Here is a 23,390-nt window from a genome sequence, read left to right as displayed (position 1 = left end):
CACCAGGCACGGCTTGGAAACCGTGTGTGGGGCAGTTATACTCTGTCCTATAGTCACTATGAGTCAGAATCGTCTCAAGAGCAATGGGTTTGGGTTTTTTTGGAGGGCGGAATCAGACTTGGTGCCCATTCTTTTTACCTTCCCACTTTCTTCTTTTACATAAGCAGGTATTACTTAGGGTTGGTTCTTCTTTCTGTTTTACCCTTGTAAACATACATTTATTGAGTATATCCCATATGTAGTAGGCTTTACTAGGGAATGAAGATGCTTTTCAAAATGTGTAGAAGAAATTATGAAAACAGTCTGACTGAACTAGTCCATAGTATGGCAAATGACTGATTATAATCCACTTTCCAACATCACAGTAATATTTCATTCTCTTGCACCTCAATCTTCATCATTACTTTAAAAATGAGCTGTACCGTTTTGCTTAGAGTTGAATCTCCAGCATCCAAATGTTAATGGATTTTTTTTTTTCTTCTGCTTCTTCTTTTTTTTTTTTTTTTACCAGGATGGCTTTACTCCTCTAGCTGTGGCACTCCAGCAAGGACACAACCAGGCAGTGGCCATCCTCTTGGAGAACGACACTAAGGGGAAAGTGAGGCTGCCAGCTCTGCATATTGCAGCAAGGAAAGATGACACCAAATCTGCCGCACTCCTGCTTCAAAACGATCACAACGCTGACGTACAATCCAAGGTAAAAGCCGAACACGTTTGTGGGAAGGAACTCTCCGGCTGCCAGATTCCTCCAGGGGCATGATAAAGAAGTAGGCCATGGTGATAATGCAAAATTACTTCTGGTCGTGAAAAGGGATAAATTACTTTCAGAGGTATTTCAGAAAGAAGGGGGCTATCTTTTGGGTACAATAACAATAATAAAAAAAATGAAATGCAAGGCAGTTTTTCTTTTCTTAGGTTCAACTTTTTAGAAATCTGTTTATTCTTTTTTAGAGACATAAGTAATAGAATCTGAAAGATAAAACCATATTGTATAGTGTTATAGATATATTTTCTTAGTAGAATGCATTTTGGCATGTTGAAACAGTATAGCCAATTTCAGTGAGCAGCTTGACTGTTTCCTTCATTTTGCACTGTGTAACATCTTCCCTCTTTTTCCCACACAATACTGCTTCAGATGATGGTGAATAGGACAACCGAGGTACAGTATTGTGGTTATACCAAGATATATATTATTTTTATTTATTTTCTTTGCCCAATTAGGGTTAATGCTCACTAATTCGTACTAATAATTGGAAATTTTATTATTTGGAAATTAATTTGGACTTTTTTCCCATATTTAAGGCAAATTGATAATTCAAAAATATTTAAAGTAAGAGATCAGAAACATTATTTAATCACTATAACTATTTAACTAGTTTATCTTAGTAGAGTATGCTATGAAACTCTTAGTTAATATATATTTTTAGTTAAATGGGGCCTCATCAACAATTTACTGTTAACTCTCTTGCCAAGAAGAGGTGTGATTTCATTTTCTTAATAGGATTTCTCACCTTAGAGTTTTGCAAAATGAAAATCAGGGAGGTTTTGCCTCTACTGTGTTTTATCGTCTTATCTGATAGCAGTTGCGCTTTTTTTTCTCTCCTGTATGCTTTTTGTCTTTACCACATTCTATGTAATCAATAATGATATTGAGTATATCATAAACAAAGCATTTGCTTTTATCTTGTTAAGTCTTAAAATACTTGTCACGAAATCATTTATTTTCCTCGTACCAAAATAATCCATATCCGTCAGCAAGAGCATTAAGTCCAGAAGGCTCTCAGCAGTGTACCTGTGTGTGTCTGCATGCCTGCCTGTGTGTCTAGCAGTCTGCCCTTGACCATTGCTACAGAGAGGCAGTAATGCAAACATTGTTGAAAGTATAAAGATTAACCTGTATTCAAAGGCAAGTAACTATTTATGTAGCTTGATTGTGACTTTGTTGAGGGGTTCTTAAAGCCAACATCTCATTTGGTCACTGAGTTGTAGACCTCTGGGGGTTCTGAGCATTTACACTTAGTATTTACTGAGAGCCATGGCCCTGGTGGTGCAGTGGTTAAGCATATGGCTGATAACGAAGAGATTGGCAGTTTGAATTCACCAGCTGCTCCTTGGAAAATCTATGGGGCAGTTCTACTCTGTCCTATAGGGTCGCTGTGAGTTGGAATAGACTCAACGGCAACAGGGTTGGTTTTTGCTGGTTTTTTTTGTTTTTTGGAAGTAATGTGTCTCTAAGATTATTATCTTATTTTTAACAAATTTACCCACTGAGATATAAAGATACTTGAATTATTATTTCTTCTGTTCCATATCCTTTCATGGAATCTGAGTTAAAAACTCAAAAAAAAAGAAAAAAGGCCCATCTGCTGATGAAATTGTTCAAGACTAAACCATGCAAATTGATTTCTTAATTACTAACTTTAATATCCTTAATTTTTCAATTGCTCTTTGGTGATTGTTTAAGATAAATTCTTGAGAGTAATATTGACTATAAACATTATGTTGAAAGCAGCAGTTGTTGTTAAGTTGACTCTGACACTTGGCGACCTCATGTGTGTGTCCGAGTAGAACTGTGCTCCATAGGATTTTCAGTTGCTGAGACTCTGGAAGTAGGCCTTTCTTCCAGGGCACCTCTGTAGCCTTTTAGTTAGCTGCCTAATGTGTTAACTGTTTGTGCCACCCAGGGACTCCTTTGGGCAGAGTGGTACTAAGTTATTTCTCAGTAGTTAGGAATGACATTTTCCTTTGAAGACAATAGAGTCAGAAAAGGGGGAAACCCTCCATCTATAATCCTGTAGAAAGGTTAACACTGCCTCCCACCTTCTTGTAAAGCGGAAAGAGCCCCTCTGAATGGGCTGAAAGCAGCCTGGTGTTGATCTAAGAATCAAAGCCTGCGGCATCATGGTGGATGGTCAGTGAGGTTGTGTCAGATAATAAATTAGTTTATTTTGACAAATGCGAAATATAATATTATTATGTTTAAATAATTTGAAAATTATTCACCAGCAGTTTTCCTGAAATTAAATTGAAACTTGAATAATAGACACACAGTCAGGATATGTCTGTATGACAGGAAATAATCAAGATAAAATGAACAAAAAAAAAAGTCAATTATTTCCTAAATTATAAAATTTTGACATTTTATAGAATAAGAGCCAGGTTGTAGATGGATTTGCCTCTCCATTTTCAATGGATCTTTGGCATCATGTAGACACAAAATAAAAATATCTTGACCAGAGTCCTTGGATTTGGTTTTGTAATTAAATTATTTTTATTTCATGCCCTTGCTTTAGTCAGAAATAACCTGCTGAGAGCAGAGAGGAATTTCTTTTACCTAAACTGTCTGAATATTTGTCTTGGGAAATTTTAAAACAAAGTCACCAAAGCCTATGTATCAAGTGAGTAGAAAAACAACAGCTGTGGTTTAGAAGACATTCCTTAAAAGCAATGCTTGTGCACAGCAGAGTGCATTTCAAAGAAAACAAAACAAAATAACCTCAAAACTGCAGGATTTGATAGCCAATTAACAGTCTTCATTGTTACTATAATTCTTTTTATTGTTACTATAATTTTTAATTAAGTAATGAAAATTATGGAGGGCAAGGAAAATAATCAGATAATGTACCTTTGTGTACCTTAATGACAAAAGTGTTAGTGTGCTTCTGTTGTGAAAATAGCAAAATTTTCTAACTAAATTTTCATCAGAAAAATAAAACAAATATATTTTTCTTCCGTTTTAGATTTTCAGACTGTTTTTTTTAAACATTCTGAGAGCAAACAGTTCTTTAATGCCTGTCTCATTGATTTAACTGGATGGATTCCATGACATTTTATTTTATTAATAAACTTTGGTTTAATTCCATACATTCAAAATTGGATTCAGCTAAACTTTTTTTTTCTTTTTTTGTGTTCATGTGGAATCCAAATATATTGTTTAATTTAATTTTTTAATTTTTTTATTATAATGGCATAGTCTGACTAAATACAGTTTGTGGAAGAAGATAAAAATATGACAATATAGATGATTTGGAATGAATTGTAACTCCTAAGAATTTTCTACAATATTTTCATAGTTACAAAGATATACCACCAATGCTTTTTAAAATACATATGTATAACACTAGTTTTGACTCTTTCTCTGAAGAAAACATTTTTTATTCATCGTTCTGTTAATCCTTTGGCTTGAACCACACGTTGCTTTGGTATATTCTGCTTTTCTCTAATATGCTAAACCAACTCAAGAAACGTGGTTTGTTATAAACAGCAAATCTCATAAACAACTAAGATAATTAGAAATAATGGCCACAAGGAATGCAGGATATTATTTACCTCTTTATATTTAGTTATTTACCACTTCAAAAAAAAAAGTCTTATTAAAAGCATTTATCATCTGAATTGTGTTGTTCGTATGTTAGGTACCATGTGGTTTTCTTCACTAATACAGTGACTGCAACATACAGAGACAAAATGCTTTATTGACTGTCATTTTATTTGCTTTCTATAGAGTGGTTTTACCCCTTTGCACATAGCTGCACACTACGGAAATGTCAACGTGGCAACTCTTCTTCTAAACCGAGGTGCAGCTGTGGACTTCACAGCCAGGGTATGGATTAAAATCATTTCTCATTTTAGATAGCAGCAAATGTGTATTTTAGTATTAAGTTTCACCTTTAAAGTGAAAATAACCATTAGCTTTCTTAAAGGTTTGATGTTTTTCCTTATCTGGATCTGAGCTAGTGTTATTAGGTTTTCCATTTCTTTCTTCAAATCTCAGGAAGTCATCACAACCCCAAGTGAAGAATAAGATGGTCATAAATCCACGTGCGCACAAATCATTTGTAGTAGTTGGGGAGGATATTGATTCAGACATCTGTATGGACAGTTGTATTTAAAATCATGCCAGGGCTATCATTTACATGAAGACTGAAAAAAATTCTACTATACTAGTATTTCTTATATAACTATGAATTAAGATTCTCTTTCATTATAAAATAGCCACTTGTATGAACCAAGATTTTTGAATGAGCAGCTTTAGGTTAATAAATAATTAAACTGTTAAGCTCAAAATGTTTAAGTACTCTGTCTTATCATAGGGCACACAATTTGACAGGGATTTTTGTTTTTATTAATTGAAAATTTGCTCATATGAAAAGTCTTAACAAAATACATAAAAAGACATCACATTAAGTTATATGCTTAAGGATATGCTTTTATTATAAATAATTCAACTATATTATAAAACTCAGTATTCAATATAATATGAATCAGTTAATGTAATATCTGAATATTTTAAAAATTTCAACTTAGAGAAAAATCAAGTATATATTCTTGTCATAATTATAATATATAGCAACCAATAAAAGAATTTAATTGTTATGTATGGATGTTTTGTCCTTAGAAGTTTGCTGCCCTGAAAGTATCATGTTTTATTTAAAAAAATTTTTTTTTCTTTCTGAATTACTCTGAAGATGTTTTGAAGAATCTTTTTTTTTCCCACCAAAAAGGCATTGATGTATATTTGTCTTCTACTTTTAAGCGTAAGAAACTTTAAGATTCCAGAAAGTTTAAAGGCCTGGGTGTTATAAAGAGAAAGACTTTGGACTAGGGCTCTACCCTACCTGGGATCTGAATTTTTGTTTCTGTTACACAAAAGTGCTCCCTTTGTCTCTCATCAGTAATGTACATATTGAATACTTTTATTGTAGATACTGACTAAAGTAGTTATGTAGTTTCACTCCATTTTTCACTCTCTAACTCTAGTGCTTTGTGGTTTGTGTGCTTTTTTTGTTCCCTAAAAATGTAAGACATTGAAACTTTAGAAACCTTGGATCAAATTACCACGTAGGTCGCAACCTCCTTGTGCCTTTTAACAAAGTCATCACCATCATGCCCTGTCATACCCAACATGCTCTTGTTTGGTCTCTTCATGGTGTAGAATGGAATCACTCCTCTGCATGTGGCCTCCAAAAGGGGAAACACAAACATGGTGAAGCTCTTACTGGATCGTGGCGGTCAGATCGATGCCAAAACTAGGGTGAGTGTCTCTGTTCTTTTAATTTCCTACCTTTATTATTTCTTTGTATCTTATCAGGTACCTTGAAACACCGGTCCACAAACATAGGCAATATGTTTTCAAGGAAATTGCTTTCTTGGACTTGATTTAAATTTCATATAATATTTAAGGGTTTCACATCATATAGTGAAATTAATATTTGCTCATAAGTGCCCAGAGAAATGGAATGCTAGCCCCTTAATGAGCAGTTTGTCTAGTCTCTGCTTGTTGATTTTCTGGGAATAAAGCTCAAAAATCAGACTTAGACATCTCTGATTTGGGCAGTTGTAAATATCAAGAAGCAGCTGGTGGATTCAAGCTACTGATCTTTTGGTTAGCAGCTGAATGCTTTACCACTGTACCACCAGGGCTCCCCCATACATATTAACATACATTAACTATGCGAAGGTGGCTTTTCAATAAAATTTGAATGCGTGTTGAAATTCATTGTGCTTTCAGTTCACTTTTTATGTGGTTATGTTATACTGACCTGAGCAGATCTGCCATTATGCTTATGGAAAAAAAGGCATACAGTTATTAAGTTGTACCTTTGAGTTATCTTGGTAAGAGGCTGTGCCCTTCATTCATTTCAACTTGTTAGTAGACTATCATTCTCCTGAGTTTTTATGCACTCCCTCAAAGTAGATAATAAGATAGACAGTAAAGTAAAATTGTTCAATACTTAGACTCCGAAGACAAACTCCCTGATCTTCAAATCCTACTTCTGCCACTTGCTAGCTGTATGATATTGGGAGCTTTCTTACCTTCTCTGAACTCAGGCTAATAGTAGTACCTATCTCACAGGGTTGTGTGAGAATTAACTCAGCTATTATTATTTTTAAAATAGGGTGGTATAATTTTTGCTAATGTTATTGAAATTATGTGCAGTTTTTTTACCTGAACATATAACTAGTACTTTGGTATTAGTTCTCTGGAGTAGATTTTGTTAATCATAGACTTCACCAAAATTTTGAACATTTGTAGAATATGAAAATTTTGAAAAAAAGGTGCAAAAATTCTGTGGAAGATAGAATGTATTTTAGCTTCACTTTTGATCTGGAACTGTATGTTCCTATAGTGCAAGAAAGAAGGATCAATTCTACCCCCCTGCAAATGTCGAGGCTAGCAAATTTTTTCGTTTAATAAACCTTAGCACTTTCGAGCTTCTAGAACCTACACCAGTCCCGGATTACAAACTGTGATTTTTAATAACCTCAGGAGATGTTGCCTTCCAAATCTTGTTGCGCTAAGCCATTTGGTCCAGAGTGGCTGTGTCACATTATTGTGAGGGAGTTTGGAGTGATTGCTTTGCCTGTCCGGATCTTTGTTGTGGTGTCCAGTGTCTTTGCATCAGAGTTCTATATGGTTCCTACCCTCGCTTTGTTGACATGGTTTTTCCCCTGCTATGTTGTGGGTATGCAGCATTTGGCACAACCGTGAGCAGTACTGAGTGTTCTGCATACTTGGGCTTTACATTTAAAGGAAGGAGTTTCTGCACTTCCTCCTTTAAGTATATTACTAACAATCTCTCCCTTTACACTTACCCTTCTCTTTCTTTTGAGACTGTCAGATAATTGAGAGTACTAATAGAAAAGCAGCACTTTGCAAATGAAAAACAGCTTTATCTTCGGCTAATGTGTTAAGGATGCACGTTGCTTTAATGAATGTGTTTCTGAGTATTCACTCATTATTGAGGCAGTTGATTTCATTCTTATTGATCATCATAGTATTTTTTTAGTTCCTTAAAAGGTGCTTTACTGAGACCAGAAGAACTAGATGGTGCCCAGATACAACTGGTGACTGTCCTGACAGGAAACACAACAGAGAACCCCTGAGGGAGCAGGAGGGCAGTGGGATGCAGACCCCAAATCCTCATAGAAGGACCAGACTTAATAGTCTGACTGAGACTAGAAGGACCCTGGTGGTCATGGCCCCCAGACCTTCTGTTAGCCCAGGACAGGGACCATACCCAAAGCCAACTCTTCAGACAGAGATTGGACTGGACAATGGGATAGAAAAAGATGCTGGTAAAGAATGAGCTTCTTGGATCAAATAGACAATTGAGACTATGTTGGCATCTCCTATCTGGAGGGGAGATGAGAGGGCAGAATGAGGGGATCAGAAGCTGACGGAATGAACATGAGAAAAGCAAGTGGAGGGAAGGAGTGGGCTGTCTCATTGGGGGAGAGCAATTAGGAGTATATAGCAAGGTGTATATAAATTTTTGTATGAGAGATGGACTTGATTCGTAAACTTTCACTTAAACCACGGTAAAAATTAAAAAAAAGAAAGGTGCTCTGGTTTTCATGGCCCACATACATTTGCATATATAATCAAAAAGTAACTCCAAAAAATGCAGTGTATTTTCATAAAGAGTACTAAGACAGAAATAGATTCTTATGCTATTTCTGCCATTAACTGATTGCCCTTAAGCAAGTAGCCAATCAGCCACAAGCTTTGGTTTCTTCATCTATGAAGGGACCACTTGGACCATATTTCATCCAGTGTAACTTTTATGTACAACAAATAAATAGAATTTCATTCATGGATTCATAAGAAAAAAATAGACTTTCTAAGTATGTACATTGTGTGTTCATTCAAACATTCATTCTTTAAACAAATAGTCATTGAGTTCCTACTTGGTACATGAACCCTAGAGACACAAAAGTTAAAAGAAAAAAGAAAAAAAGACTAGATCTCTGGACTCACAGAGCTGGAAGTCAGTAGTACTCCCAAGGGATTAGGTCAGTGCATGCTGGCGAATGTTTAATAACTTGCTCTCCAAAAAACAAAGCAAAACAGAAAAACCATCCTTATTTGTAGTCCTTGCTTTTGCTGATTTTCATGGTGTAAATACTTCCACCATGGCCAACTTTGAGCTACCAATATGATATTACTGAATGCAAAATTAGGAAGAGATATACACAAATGGCCTCCCACTAGCTTGCGCGAGCTGGCTCCAATACACCCCGGGATTAGGTACAATACTGAACGGTGGTACTGAGCTTTTTCCCCCATGAGTTAAAATACTTTCTCATCTCCAAGGAGTAGAATTTTAAAAGCATTGTTCTTCTTTCACTCTGGCTATAGCTATAAGAGCTGTATCCATCTCCCCAAAGCCAAAATTATGTACGAGGTAATGTACTGAAATCGAGGACTGGCTTTGGGAGGCCATTTTTGGAGCTATAATATTTGATTACTAAAACAGAAAAAAAAAATACGGTTTACTATTTTTTTTCCTTTAAAAATATACTTACAAAGAGGAAAATGTTTGTATTTTTACCATTTTTTTACGTAATAAAATAAAGTTTCTACATATGGAATTTAAAATAGTGCAAGCATTAGCATTATTCCTTTCTATTTGTCATAGGTCTCAATTTTCCCTATCGATCAAATTAGCCACAAAAATTCTAAATTTAGTATGTCCAGAACCTCCATCTTCTCATTTTCTAATTTGTAAGATTTTAATTATCTGGAGAAAAACAAAATATATAGAGACTTTGGGATAAATAATAATAATTATTATATCCAGTTTCTCTCCTGCTTTCTCCACCATTTTACCAATCACTGAGACGTTTTTCATCTCCTGGGCACTCTTGTCATTAACTAGAATCTAATGTGAAACTCTGAGACGTTTTTATCAGAGCTCTGGTTTGTCGGTATCTGAAAATCCCCATTTTAATGTTAAGGCATAAATACCATAGCTAGTTAAAACTGATATTATTCATTTAGGCTTTATTAAGGGCATTGTTCTTTTTTATTTTTAAGCTTATTTATTATTTAAATATGCAGATACCCTATATAAGGATTATGGTTAAAATATTGAAATACGTATTTTAACGCAAACAATAAAAGTATGCAAAAAACATTAAAGGATGATGAATGAAAAGCATCTCATCAGAAAAAAAAACAGCCTTTGTTATTTGTTATTAGATGTAATAATTAAAGATATAACAATAATGGCTACAAGTTGTCATATGCATATGATGTTCTAGGCACCCTGCTAAGTGCTCTACAAATATCTTATTTCATCTAATAAGCTTGATGAGAAGATATGAATGTCCCCATTTGAGAAATGAAATTATCAAAGGGAAAAATTAATTTTAGAGGAGTTATATAACTTGATCTAAAACACCAAAAAAAAAAAAAAAAACCCTTTGCCATCGAGTGGATTCTGATTCATAGCGACCCTATAGGACAGAGTAGAACTGCCCCATAGGGCTTCCAAGGAGTGCCTGGTGGATCTGAACTGCTGACCTGTTGGTCACAGTTGAACTCTTAACCACTATGCCATTATGGTTTCCTGGTCTAAGACACACAGGTTAGTAATTAGCAGATCCTACATTCAACACAGACCTCAGGATACATTGCTAGAAGAATGAACTAGGTGAAGAGGGATGGAAGAAAAAAGGTAAGGAAAGAAATTGTTGCAAGAAGCTAATGCTGTGGACTACCAGCTAGATAAATGGTGCTCCTCTAATGTTGATTGGTCTTCCCCTTCAAAAAGTAGCCATATCGTAGTATCATTTGAACTGATTCCAGTAGGAGAAAACTAACACCTAGAAGAGGACTCCGAAGGGGGACAAAACATAACCTTCAAACACAGCCTTCAAATTTTAAGTAAGAAGATCCTCAGATACAAAAACCTTGAGAAAGGCTTTTCTGGCAATAATTTGTTAACTTGATAAAATAATTTGATTTCCACTTTGTAGAAAATATTCAAGATCTAGTCATATTGAGCTCTTAGGGCAAGATGAGTTCAGTATTGTAATTCACATGTCTTTTATAAAGGCAGAAAAATTGCATCAGTAAATGTAAGATTTAAAACCAGTTTAATCCTGTTGTTGCTTGATATTCTTGTGGGTTGAGTAAGTGTTCTCCGAAATGTGCCTATTGTTATTCTGAATGCATCCAGAGTATTTTGGAGGTTTCAACATGATTGCACAATGAAAGTTTCCTGTAATACTTAAAGAAAAAAGGATACTCTACCTTTTCCAGGAAGGGTTTATGGCAGCATTCCCTAATCTTTCAAACATGGCTGTGAGTTAAGTAGCGTAAGAAAAATCATCCTCACTTTGTGTATCATGAAGCTGACCCTCAGAGATACTCACTCATGGTGGCTGATGTGAGATTCAAAACCAGGTTTCTATGACTCGGGAGTCTACACACTTAACCGTTGCACATGACGCCTCCATTCACTATATCAGATTTCTCAAACTCTAGACATCAAGGAGCACACCACCCCCAAGGATATGTTTGAGAAATCGTGTTATAGCTAAGTATTATATAACTTATGTAATAACTACATGCTCTGTAAAGCCACCACAGGTAACTGATATCAAGATATAAAAGGGTAATCATTTAAGTCAGTCTTCTCCTCATTTTTCTTTTAGCCCAGTCAGGCAAACTTCGAAATAATTTTGTTGTCTCAACTACAGTACTTAAGTGCTCTTTTACCTGGAAAGGCAGCCTTTTCATGCTAATCCCCATACTCGCAAAACTGCCAGTTATGTTTTGGTTGTTTGATGTCTTAATAGTAGCTAAGTAGTTAAAGCAAGAAATTGTTACCAGTCAGGGTTCTGGCAGAAAACAGATGGCACAATCAAATTTGAAAATTTGAGTACAGATTTATAAACGGTCTATTTATAATATTGTGCACAGGCTATAGGGAAAGCCCCAGAGATAATGCTGTACCCCAAGAGCTAGTAACATGAAGGCTCATTACCAACTGTAGACCTGAATAGGGAAGAATAGAAGAGGTCACCAGAACCTCAAAGGAAAAAGTCCTGTGGAGAAGGTTGCTTTGGCAGGATATGTAACCTTTGGTGGAGAGATGCAGTCAAATTTAGGAAATGTCTCAAGGGATCCCTTCCATTTCTTGCTGGGTTTCCCTTTGGCCAAATGCAACCAGAAACCAGAGAAAGGTAGCCCACTGATGCGGTCTAGAGAGGTCAGTCTATCAGGACTCAAAACAGAGTGAAGAAGGTTAGAGCGTAGATCTGGAGAGGAAAATGGAAGGTATGCAGCATAAAAATGCCAGAATGTTGGATCAGAAAGAGAGTGTTGTAAACCTGATGTATTATTTTTATTAGGAGGATAGCATAACCCGGCAAGATAGCCCTGGAAACAGAGACCATTGTACCCTTACCCTTACCTTACCAGTTGTCATCGAGTAGATTCCAACTGTTGGTGATCCCACGTGTGTCAGAGTAGAAGTGTGTTCGGTAGCATAGTTCTGGATAAATAAGATCCTTAAAAAAAAACCAAACCAAACCTGCTGCCGTGGAGTCGATTCTGACTCACAGCGACCCTATAGGGCAGAGTAGAATAATAAGATCCTTAAGCCCTCTTAATTGCTAACCATCCTTCAATTCCTCTATTACCTGCTTTCTCTACCTCTTTTCCTGTGACAAGCTTTGTTTTTTTTTCTTTAAAAACCAAATCAACAGTTAATTTATGTACTAAGGATTTCATTTTCTTTCTCATATCTTGCCCACTGTTGTTTACATTTTCCTCATGTTTCCCACCTATTCTTTTTCTGGCCATGCCAGCCTAAAGAAAAATAAAATAAAAAAGGCAAAGGGCATTTGGTGATTGCTCTGGGATGAGAAGCTATCCCAGAAGTATCAGGTCAGAAAGTTTTATAAATAACATAAATGTAGTGGTGCCATCATTCATTTTGGCACAGTTTTAATATTATTTACTAATAATAAATTTCATCGGTGAGAAATCTTTGCGTAATATGTAAAATATTGAAAATTAAGTGTAGAAATTTTTAAAGAGTCTGAAAAAAAAATGATCCATTCTTTTTTTATGAGCATCTGGGAGCATTTTAGGAGAATTTATAAAAGTAGTAACAATCCAAGAGAGAGCATATGTGGATAAATTAGATTACTGGAGAGATTTTTAGGTAAAACTTGTGTTAGGACAACCAAAGTGTAAACAGTATAACTTAATATAATCTCTGGGTGTGGTTCCAAGTGAGCAGAGCTTTAAAGTTCAGCAAGTGCAGCGTACTCTTCTTTTCCATCTTCCTGAGTATGCAAACATGTGACCAGCAGCCAGTTCCATCCCACTGACCTCCTTCTATGGAAGCTCTCTGTTTCTTTCTCTTACTTTCTATCACATTCTTCTCTCCATCATTTAACTAATTGCAATTCTAATACTTATCTATTGAATCATCAGGATTGGGTTCAGGAAAATCCCTCTCTAAGATTAGATGCAATCTTGGTTAAAAAAAAAAAATTAAGAAAGTTAATTCAGGCCTAATTCTTTAATTCTTTTTGCAGGATGGGTTGACCCCACTTCATTGTGCCGCGAGAAGTGGGCATGACCAAGTGGTGGAACTTCTGCTGGAACGGGGTGCTCCCTTGCTGGCAAGGACAAAGGTGAGTCATTTCAAGCAAGACAGGATCTAAAGGACTTTAAGCTACTCTTGTTGATAATCTCTATTCTTTATAAAATGAAAGCATCAGCCACACATTTTTCAGTTACTCATTATTGGGTGGACTTGAAATATATATTGAATAGTATCCAAACAAATATTTATACTGTTTTAAAATTAAAAAATAAGTGCTTTTGGAGAAATTAAATGTATACATCCAAAATTTTTCTATATTTTTGTTACTTGCTATCTTACTACACATGGAAATTTGGAATATATCTGTATCATATATAAATGAGATAGCAAGTCTAAGGATTCCCAATTTCACAAGCCATAAAATAATATTGACCACTGATTTTGCCTGCAATTGTCATATTACTAATGAAGATCATAGGGGTATCTAGATGGAAGTTTTTAAAATAGGTTCCCTGTAAAATTATGGAATTCATATGTAAGAATCAAGCACTAAGTATGATTATATTCATCTATTCATTAACTCATTCACATATTCCTTCATCTCACTATTATATGCTGAGTAGCTACAATGTGTTAGGCACTAAGGATTATCAAGATAAATAACTTTGGTGAAGGGTAAGATGGTATACAATACTGGGGCACCCAGTACTTGTCCAAGGCAAGGTCATGGAAGCTCCATAGACACATCCAAACTCCCCAAGGGACCAAATTACTGGGCTGAGGGCTGTGGGGACCCTGGTCTCAGGGAATATCTAGCTCAATTGGCATAACATAGTTTATAAAGAAAATGTTCTACTTTCTACTTTGGTAAGTCGCATCTGGGATCTTAAAAGCTTGTAAGAGGCCTTCTAAGATATTCCACTGGTCTCGCGCCTTCAGGAGCAAGGGAGAATGAAGAAAACCACAGACACAAGGGAAACGTTAGTCCGGAGGACTAATGGACCGCAACTACCACAGCTTCCACCCGACTGAGTCCAGCACAAGTAAATGGTGCCCAGCTACCACCACTGACTGCTCTGACAGAGATCATAATAGAGGGTCCTGGACAGGGCTGGAGAAAAATGTAGAACAAAATTCTAACTCACAAAAAAAGACCAGACTTACTAGCCTGACAAACACTGGAGAAACTCTGAGAGTGTGGCCCCCAGACACCTTTTTAGCTCAGTAATAAAGTCACTCCTAAGGTTCACCCTTTAGCCAAAGATTAACCAAACAAAAAACCCAGTGCCGTCAAGTCGATTCCGACTCATAGCGACCCTATAGGACAGGGTAGAAAAAAGATTAGACAGGCCCATAAAACAAAATGAGACTAAATGAGCACACCAGCCCAGGGGCAAGGACAGAAGGCAGGAGGGGACAGGAAAGCTGGTAATAGGGAACCAAATTTGGAGAAGGGAGAGTGTTGACATGTCGTGGGGCTGTTAACCCGTGTCACAAAACAGTATGTGTACTAATTGTTTAGTGAGAAGCTAGTTTGTTCTATAAACCTTCATCTAAATACGTTTAAATAAAAAGATAAATAATATTCAATCCATGCCTTTAAGAAGCTCAGAATTTAGTGAATAAAATAAAGAGATAATTACAAAAAGTAGATCTATATGCAGGAGAAGGAACATATTAAAAATTGACTAACCAGGTTGGAGTGAGATGATACCACTGTCCTGGCAGTGTAATAGGTGTCCTTATTCTGAACTATTCTCTGTCCTTCCTCCATAAAAACTGCCAGTTTTGAATCACTCATTATTTTTCCTTCAAACATCATTCTTCCTATTCATGCACCTTGCTGTCACTCTCCCTCATTCTTTGAAAATTCTCTCAGCGCACTGTGACTCTTCATCACTGCGTAATCAACCCCTTCTAGTTTTCAACTTACTGTCTCCAGGACCTCAACTCTAGAATTTTTAAAATTCTGCTTGGACCCCTAATTATCTTTAGGACATGTCTTTTGTCTAAGTTTTCACTGTCCCTTATTCACCTTATGCCCTCACCTCTGCCCATCATAAATCCCCTGTGAAAAAGGAATCGCAGAATTTCAGAACAGCAGAACTTTAAAGATAATCAAAGTCTCCTTCCCTCCCTGACCCACCTACCCACTTCCTCCTTCTTCATCCCCCTCCCCCTCCATTTTATAAGAAATGCAGCGAGATTAATTGAACTTAGATTGCTCCATATAGAATTAGATACAAATAATTTAAGCGTATTCTATTGTTTGTGTTAATATATATAATATCACCCTGATAATTGTGAAATCAGGTTGAATTGCCACACATACTATGTATTCATTCATGAAAAAAAAAAAAAACCCTCCTGCCATCGAGTTGATTCAGTCTCACAGTGACCCTGTAGGACACAGTGGAACTGCCCCATAGGGTTTCCAAGGCTACAAGACTGTCACATCTTTCTCCTGCAGAGCAGCTGGTGGGTTCAAACTAATGACCTTTCAGTTAGCAGCTAAGCGCTTTACTACTGCTCCACCAGGGCTCCTTTCGTTCATGAAAGACATATTAATTTTTGTCTAAGAATAGCATAATTCTGAAATTAAATGTCCCCTTAGCTTCCGTTTCCAACAAACATAAACTGTATAATCACACATTAAATGGAAATTATCTTTTCCCCTACAAGCAACTGTGTCAGAGGTCAAGAACTGACTTTGCTGTGTTTTGGAACCTGAAAGTTATGAATAAAATGCAGACTTGACTTGCTTTTGTTTTGATGCGCAGAATGGTCTGTCTCCACTTCACATGGCTGCACAAGGGGACCACGTGGAATGTGTGAAGCACCTGTTACAGCACAAGGCACCTGTTGATGATGTCACCCTAGACTACCTGACGGCCCTCCATGTTGCTGCACACTGTGGTCACTACCGTGTAACCAAACTCCTTCTGGACAAGAGAGCCAATCCAAATGCAAGAGCCCTGGTAAACCTGGCCTAGTCCACCTTAAATGAATACAGATCAAGACATGCAAACCCACATTAAGTGACTAATGGTGCAGGCATAGCAGTGTGTGGTTACAGATATGTAGTCAATCCTGCTAAGTTTACCACCCGCACAAGCTACTTGCTAATTCATGCCTTCATGGTTTGCTATTAAGTGATGGTGAGTGAGGATAGATTTAAGAGAACACCAAGGTAATATTTCTCAAGCAATGAGTTGGAAACAGATAGATATAAAACCTCTAGAGTGAAAAGCAGTTTTAAATATAAAATAGAAGCTTAAAGATAGAAAATTATAACTTCTAGATACTTCCAGACAGTCAGATTTAAAGGTTTGAAAAAGTTGAACTTTATTAATCTTTTTTGGGGGAAAAATGATTTTAAAATTATGAATATATTTTACTACATCATTGTTATTGTTGTTAGGTGCTGTTGAGTCATTTCGGACTCATAGTGACCCCACGTACAACAAAATGAAACACTGCCCAGTCCTGTGCCATCCTCACAATCGTTGCTATGTTTGAGCCCATTGTTGCAGCCACTGTGTCAATCCATCTTGTTGAGGGTCTCCCTCTTTTTCGCTGACCCTCTGCATAAGATTTTACTATATATATAAAAAAAAAAAAATGTAAGCCTGTGAAGAGTTCATTTGCATATTTTCCTTATTGACCTGATTACCCAACCCTATGCTAATAGAAAAGTGATGCCTAGCTTCTAACTGCTTCAGTGAGCATTTTATATAAGCCATTCCAGGAACTGCTCAAGAGGAAACAGCGAAAGCCTGCTCCAATGGCAGATTTTGTGCCTCCTAAGGTCTAATATTGAAAAAATCTTCTTCTCTTCACTTATATTCTAACAATAATCATTGGGAGTATTAGGCATATACTAATTGATGCCTTTTGTTTCCTAATTCTTAAACTAAAAGCAAATCTTTTTTTCCACTTGTTTACATGGTTTATAACTGTTAAAATTAGTCTTTAGGCATTCAATATTGAAAGTGAGTGTCATTAGTAGCAAAAAATTAAATTTTATTTTTATTAGGAATTTTCCATTAGAATCATTTTGTTCATAATTTCCTGGGAAGCAAATATACTTTTAGGACTATGTGGAATTATATGTGGATATGTATTTTCTCATAAGAAGGAAAGTACTCATTTTCAGTTACATAGTGGCTTTTTTTTTTTTTAGTGGCTAATAATTTTATAAAATATAAGAATTTAATAATTGCAGATCTTTTATGCACTACATATACATGTAGCTTATTATATAGCTCATAAATGGGGAAATGACTTAACAAATTAATTAATTATGTTTATAGCCCTATTATGAGGAATAATAAGTCATTAGCTTAGGTAATACGCTGTGCTTTCCTGAGGACTGCTATTGTGTAATAATATTGAATGATGACCATTCCCTGTTGGGTCATGTAAAACCATTAACTGGCAGAATAGATATAACTCATCAAAAGGATCATTGTTCATATAAAAAGAAAGCTTAAATATAATACCTAAGGATTAAATATATTGGTAGTTAAAAATTTTGAGCAAAATATTACACCCAGTTTGGAAAGTCAGAAAGCAACTTAAAGACATTTTCTCCACATTCCTTTGTGTTTAAGAGGCAACTACTGCCAGTTATTCCAGAAATTCTCCATAGTTTTCCTAAAAATATTCAGTAACTTAATAATCATTTCTTTATAAAGTAAAAATTATCTGATTTGCATATATTTTGTAAAATATTTTTAAGAAATATAACTTCCAGATATAAAATATTATCACCATAATTAATGGTTTCTGCTAATTTACATTTCCTCCATTAAAAAAAATTTTTTAAAAGGCAGTAAAGCTGAGGCATTTATTAAAGAGGCAGTCATGCTCTTATATTTTTTGAAGTTAAGTTAGATGAACACTTCTTATGCCCTGAAGAAATGGTCCTTCGTCAGGAAAATACATGCCTATATTCAATGTATTTTCAAGCCATTTCACAACCTGACCAACCCTTAGAACTTCTAAAATATAATTGCCTTTCTATTATTTCCCTCTCTGAAGAGCCCATATCCTGTCCTTCACTTTTGTTTTCTTAATTCCCACACAAGCTATTATATACAGGCCCACCACATGTCAACATAGTTGAGTGCCTACAGGAACACACCACACTTCTTTTCTTTCCTATTTCCAACACCTACAGGGTTGGAAGAAATGGTAACACTATGTGACAATGTAACATTATTGCCTGCAATGTGCCAGCATGGAGTTGTGTGAGAATCGTTTCTGCATGTTTTCAACTAACTTGATTGTCTTTTGCACAGAATGGTTTTACTCCACTGCACATTGCCTGCAAGAAAAACCGCATCAAAGTCATGGAACTGCTGGTGAAATATGGGGCTTCAATCCAAGCTATAACAGAGGTAGAAAAATGTTTCAGCTCATCACGAAACATTCCTTCTTGTACTCCTCCCACCTCTTCCTTTCACCCATTTTCTGTCCTCTTCACTCAAGTTTTATTTCTCTGAAGAAGCCCCAAAGCCCCCACCGGTGCAGAGGAGTAAAACTGCTGTTGCTTTGTTTCGCAGTCTGGCCTCACACCAATACATGTGGCTGCCTTCATGGGCCACTTGAACATTGTCCTCCTTCTGCTGCAGAACGGAGCCTCTCCAGATGTCACTAACATTGTGAGTATGGCTTGGGTTAGAATAACCGTAGGGAGAAGGAGCGAGAAGAACAGAGAGCGTGGGTGTGTATAGGTGTGTGTGTGTGTGTGTGTATGTGATCAAAGTGAACAATTGAGCTTTAGAAGGGCTCCTGTGATAACATGTTTTGAAATGATTGCTGGAACTTCACTAAGAAGAACCTTGATAGGGTAAAAATAGGTTAGAAAATAACATGGGAGCTGTGGAGTAAGACAGCTTAAGCTTCTGCATACAGATGGATTGAACATGCATCTTAAGTGCATTAAAGCCAAATACATTTCAAACGGTTCCTGAAAGTGAATGGATGATTGGTTAGAATAAAATCTTAAGGACTTATTCTTCTTTTTGAATGAATTGTATTCCAGGTAACTTTGGTTAAAATGTTATAACAATGTAGTCAGTACCATAACAAATTATATCAAAAGATTAACCAGAGACATCAATATTAGGAATTTTTACTTGATATCGAATCACCAATTACATGAATTTTCCATTTTCTAATCTAACTTTGATTTTTAATTTTTATTTGATTTTGCTTGCTAGAGTGGAGGCCCCTTTTACGAGAAATATTTTTTGCTATTGCAACTTTTTTTAAGGTATGCTGAAATGAATACAGACAATTTTCATTCTGCCAGTCAATCTGAGATATTCCAGTTTGTCTACCTAATCTAAATGAGCATTTGTACCTCTAATTCTTTTTATATTTTTCTAATTGTCTTGAATTCTGCCCCTTTATACATTGCCTGGTTGTTGTATCATGGCGAGCCACCTAATGCAAATTTTCTCCTGAGCAAGAACACGTGCTCTACACAAGATGCGGATATTTATTTGCACCTTGAAGGGGTCACTGTAATATTGTGATTTAAAAAAAAGAAAAAAATGCAGCCAAAATAACTCACCCTGCAGAAATTTTAATGCTTATTACTAAAGTGAATTATATTTTCAACAGCAATTGATTGATCACTCTTCCTAATTTTTGGCATCTCGTTCCATTTGAGTTGTGAAACAGAATGTGAAATTTCACATTTCGTTTGTATTCCCACTTCATTCTCATTTATCTGCATTTTACACACTTTTTGTGCTGAACTTCCTGACGCCTGGGCAAAATCCATTGTGGAAATGAACTTATTTGATTTCAAATATAATTAAGTACTCTCTCTTCATATTATTGAACAAGTGGGACATAAAACCATTAAAACATTTAAATATAAAGCCTATGTTTATAAGTTTCCCCAATTATGGCTTATTGGTCCTAAGACCATAATATTATACATTAATCTTTAATTACTCCGTTAAGCATAAAAGTAGTTTCACAATCTTCCAATTTGTGTTTAATTTCTAATCACTTCTTAGAACTTTAAAAGAAATCAACACCCTGCATCTGTTGGATGACCTCCCCCCGTTTCTTTTATTGACACTTGTACAGACTTACAAATAAGCAGAACTTTCAAGAAAAGTACTCCATGTATGCGTCCACTGTTCTCTATTTTCCTTGTTGCATACCAATGCCTACAGGATTAGAGCAATGGTGATACTCTGTTAATTTATGTTATCATGTTATAATATAACACATACAAGTATATTCTATGTGGAGCTTGACCGAAATCCCCTAGTTCAATCTTTTTGAGGGAGATTTTGCAAAATCATCAAAGAGTAATCCACATGAAATACTTGTGGGATTTTGTAGCCACTCTTAATTTGCTTCTTACCTGACCAATTCTCAATCTTTTGAGAGTTATGGTTTCGTAACACGCTACCCTCTGCAAAAAATGCTATATTGCATTTACTTATTTATGCTATTATTTACTTTATTTGGTTACATGTAAATTTTCAAATAAAAACTAAAATGTTAATAAAAACAATATTTTTTTTTACATTCTTTTAGGTTCTTAAACACTTCCAAATTTGACAATTGCTATATTAAACTTTCAACTGTTATTCTAAAGTTCCTTATATCGTTTTGTCTCTTCGTCAGTCATATGTTCTGTCCCTCCAGCCCCCTTGAAACACACACTGAGACAGCTGATAATATAATAATCTCCCAACAATTTTCCTAGTTATTTTTTGTTTGTTTTGTTTTCATAAAATCTGCACTCAAGGAGAAGATAGGATTACCAGGCAAACTACAGAACTCCCAAATAATTGGAATTGCAGATAAGCAACTTTTTTTTCACATAAGTATGTCCCATGTAAGATTTGGGCCATACTTATACAAAAATAATTGTTGTTTGTCTGAAAATCGAATTTAACTGGACATTCTATATTTTTATTTGCTAAATCTGGCAATGGTACATTTAGAGGAATTTAACTTTCTTTAGCAGTGGAATGCTTGTGAACTTGTGTATTCTAGATCGTAAGGGTATTGTTATTGGGTTCAAACCTCTTTGGAGGTTGATTAAGAAACTGTGTGAACACTGACTGCCTGCTTGCTGTGTCACAGTTGGTCATTTCCTGACCCCAGAGTTCCCCACCTTGGAGCCTTTGTGTGTTGCTTGAAATTGTGTTGCATTTTTCGAATGCAATGCTGTTTGTTGTGCTTTGATGCTTTCCGACTTGATGCAGCCAAAGTGGAAGTCAATGTAGCTGTCAGCTGAGTCAGTTTTGACCACCGAGTAGGGGGGCATGAAACTTAGTACCCGCTTTGGACATGAGCATACCCATTCTCTTCCCAGTCTTGTTTTTGTCTAAAAAAAGGAAATTCACTCCACATTTGAGGTGTACCCATAACTCAATCATGAGCAGATATTATGACTGCAATGCTGTTTTCCAGAAAGCTTATAAATGCACTTTGAAACCTAGAAAACTGAATTGCCAGTTACAATACATCCACAATCCAGAGTATTCATTGACTGAACAGTTCAAATAGAAAACCACACACTTTCAGGGCTGTCAAGAATACAATGTGGGGTATTACAAAGTTTTCATATAACAGATTAATGGATTAATGGCAAAGTTAACACTTTATATTCTGTTTAAAAAATTTCCCCAAACCTTAAAATTAGTTAGCTTAAAGTAAGGACAATAAGGATGTTGAATAAGAGGAGGTGCCTAAAAATGAAGAAATGGAAGTTACTGATTAAAACGACATACATTGTCATTCATTTTCTTATTTATACTTATAGATAAATATAGGTAACATAAATATAAAAAGGTTAAAGAAAGTAGGCTATCCAGAGTCATTAAACCAGGGTTAAACAAGAATATTTTCATGAAGAGACACCATGTGTATACACATAAGTTTTCCTTGAATATAGTGTACTATTTTAAATTAGGTTTTTTATCTAACTCATCAATTTCAAATGTGTTAAAAACATTAAAAATAACTGACTTTAAGTATAAAATAAGGGTTTAGGAAATATTAAAACCAGTTTTGGGTACATTTTTTAGATTTTTCAAAACCTCTAACTTGATAAGCTTGAGTTGTGAAATGACGGTATATATTCATGATTGAGTAGGAACTTGGTGCATCTTTGCCTTAATTCTTTGTAAGTAAATTTATGCTTGGCTTTATTTCTACCAAAATAAATAAAGTTACTATACCTTTATGAGGCCTAGAAATAGAATGAAGATTCAAGGTTTTGTTTGTTTTTTAACAGAAGGTCTTAGCCTCATCTATTTAGAAATAGGTTTTAAGTGATATAGAAAACAAGTTAGAAATTATGGTTGTCCAAAGAGGAAAATTTTGCTGTATTTGAGGATATCCTAAGTTTGAAGACAAATATTGTTATTCCTATGTTATTTTGCAAAAGAATGTGCTTCAGATACATTTACATTACAAAAGTCAAAATGCAACTATAATAATTAAGGCATTAAGAATAAACAATGAAGAAAGAAGAGAAACTTACAGTAGATGTACAAATTAATGCTGTCAAAATCAAGTCATTTGAAATGAATTTCTTCTAACCTCATAAGTTATAGTTCTGTGAAAACTGTGACAAATGACCTGAGAGGTATGTACCAAAGGTAAAATATATCTTAGATCTTCTAAATAAATTTGTTTTTTGTTTTTTGTTTTTTTGATTCAAGGTATCTGAAGTAGTTATTTACTGGAATTTGTCAGAAATATTGAAATTGCCACAACCAACTTTAAAATGAATTTGGGTTATTTGGAGTAGTTTGCTTTACTTGGTTGAAATCAGGTTATTTTCTAGAATAGTTGTGGTGAATAAATATGTAATAATTTTTATTTCAATATCTTATTCTTTTATAACTGTAAAATTATGTGAATGAAAAAACTGCATTCTTCAAAACTGCATGTGATTTTAAAATATGCCAATGTAAAAAACAAAAAACACGACGCTCTTAGCAGCAGGAATTAACAGGCCTCCCAATGAGAAAATTCTCTGAGATCTAA

At 35.4% G+C, this 23,390-nt stretch overlaps 1 protein-coding gene across 14 annotated transcripts in view; it reads left to right on the top strand.

The window, feature by feature from the left end:
• The window catches only part of ANK2 (ankyrin 2), a 765,621-nt gene that overhangs the window by 608,020 nt on the left and 134,211 nt on the right, over positions 1-23,390 (top strand). For all 14 annotated transcript variants that reach the window (XM_049885478.1, XM_049885480.1, XM_049885477.1 and 11 more), the window contains 7 exons: positions 512-697; positions 4,505-4,603; positions 5,936-6,034; positions 13,342-13,440; positions 16,133-16,330; positions 18,656-18,754; positions 18,920-19,018. In XM_049885478.1, coding sequence (XP_049741435.1) covers positions 512-697; positions 4,505-4,603; positions 5,936-6,034; positions 13,342-13,440; positions 16,133-16,330; positions 18,656-18,754; positions 18,920-19,018 — 879 coding nt within the window. The remainder of the gene's footprint in view (positions 1-511; positions 698-4,504; positions 4,604-5,935; positions 6,035-13,341; positions 13,441-16,132; positions 16,331-18,655; positions 18,755-18,919; positions 19,019-23,390) is intronic.

The sequence above is a fragment of the Elephas maximus genome, chromosome 5, assembly GCF_024166365.1.
Source record: "Elephas maximus indicus isolate mEleMax1 chromosome 5, mEleMax1 primary haplotype, whole genome shotgun sequence".
Lineage (NCBI taxonomy): Eukaryota > Metazoa > Chordata > Mammalia > Proboscidea > Elephantidae > Elephas > Elephas maximus.
Note: the sequence above shows the minus strand (reverse complement) of the source record. Positions and strands in the feature narration are given on the sequence as shown.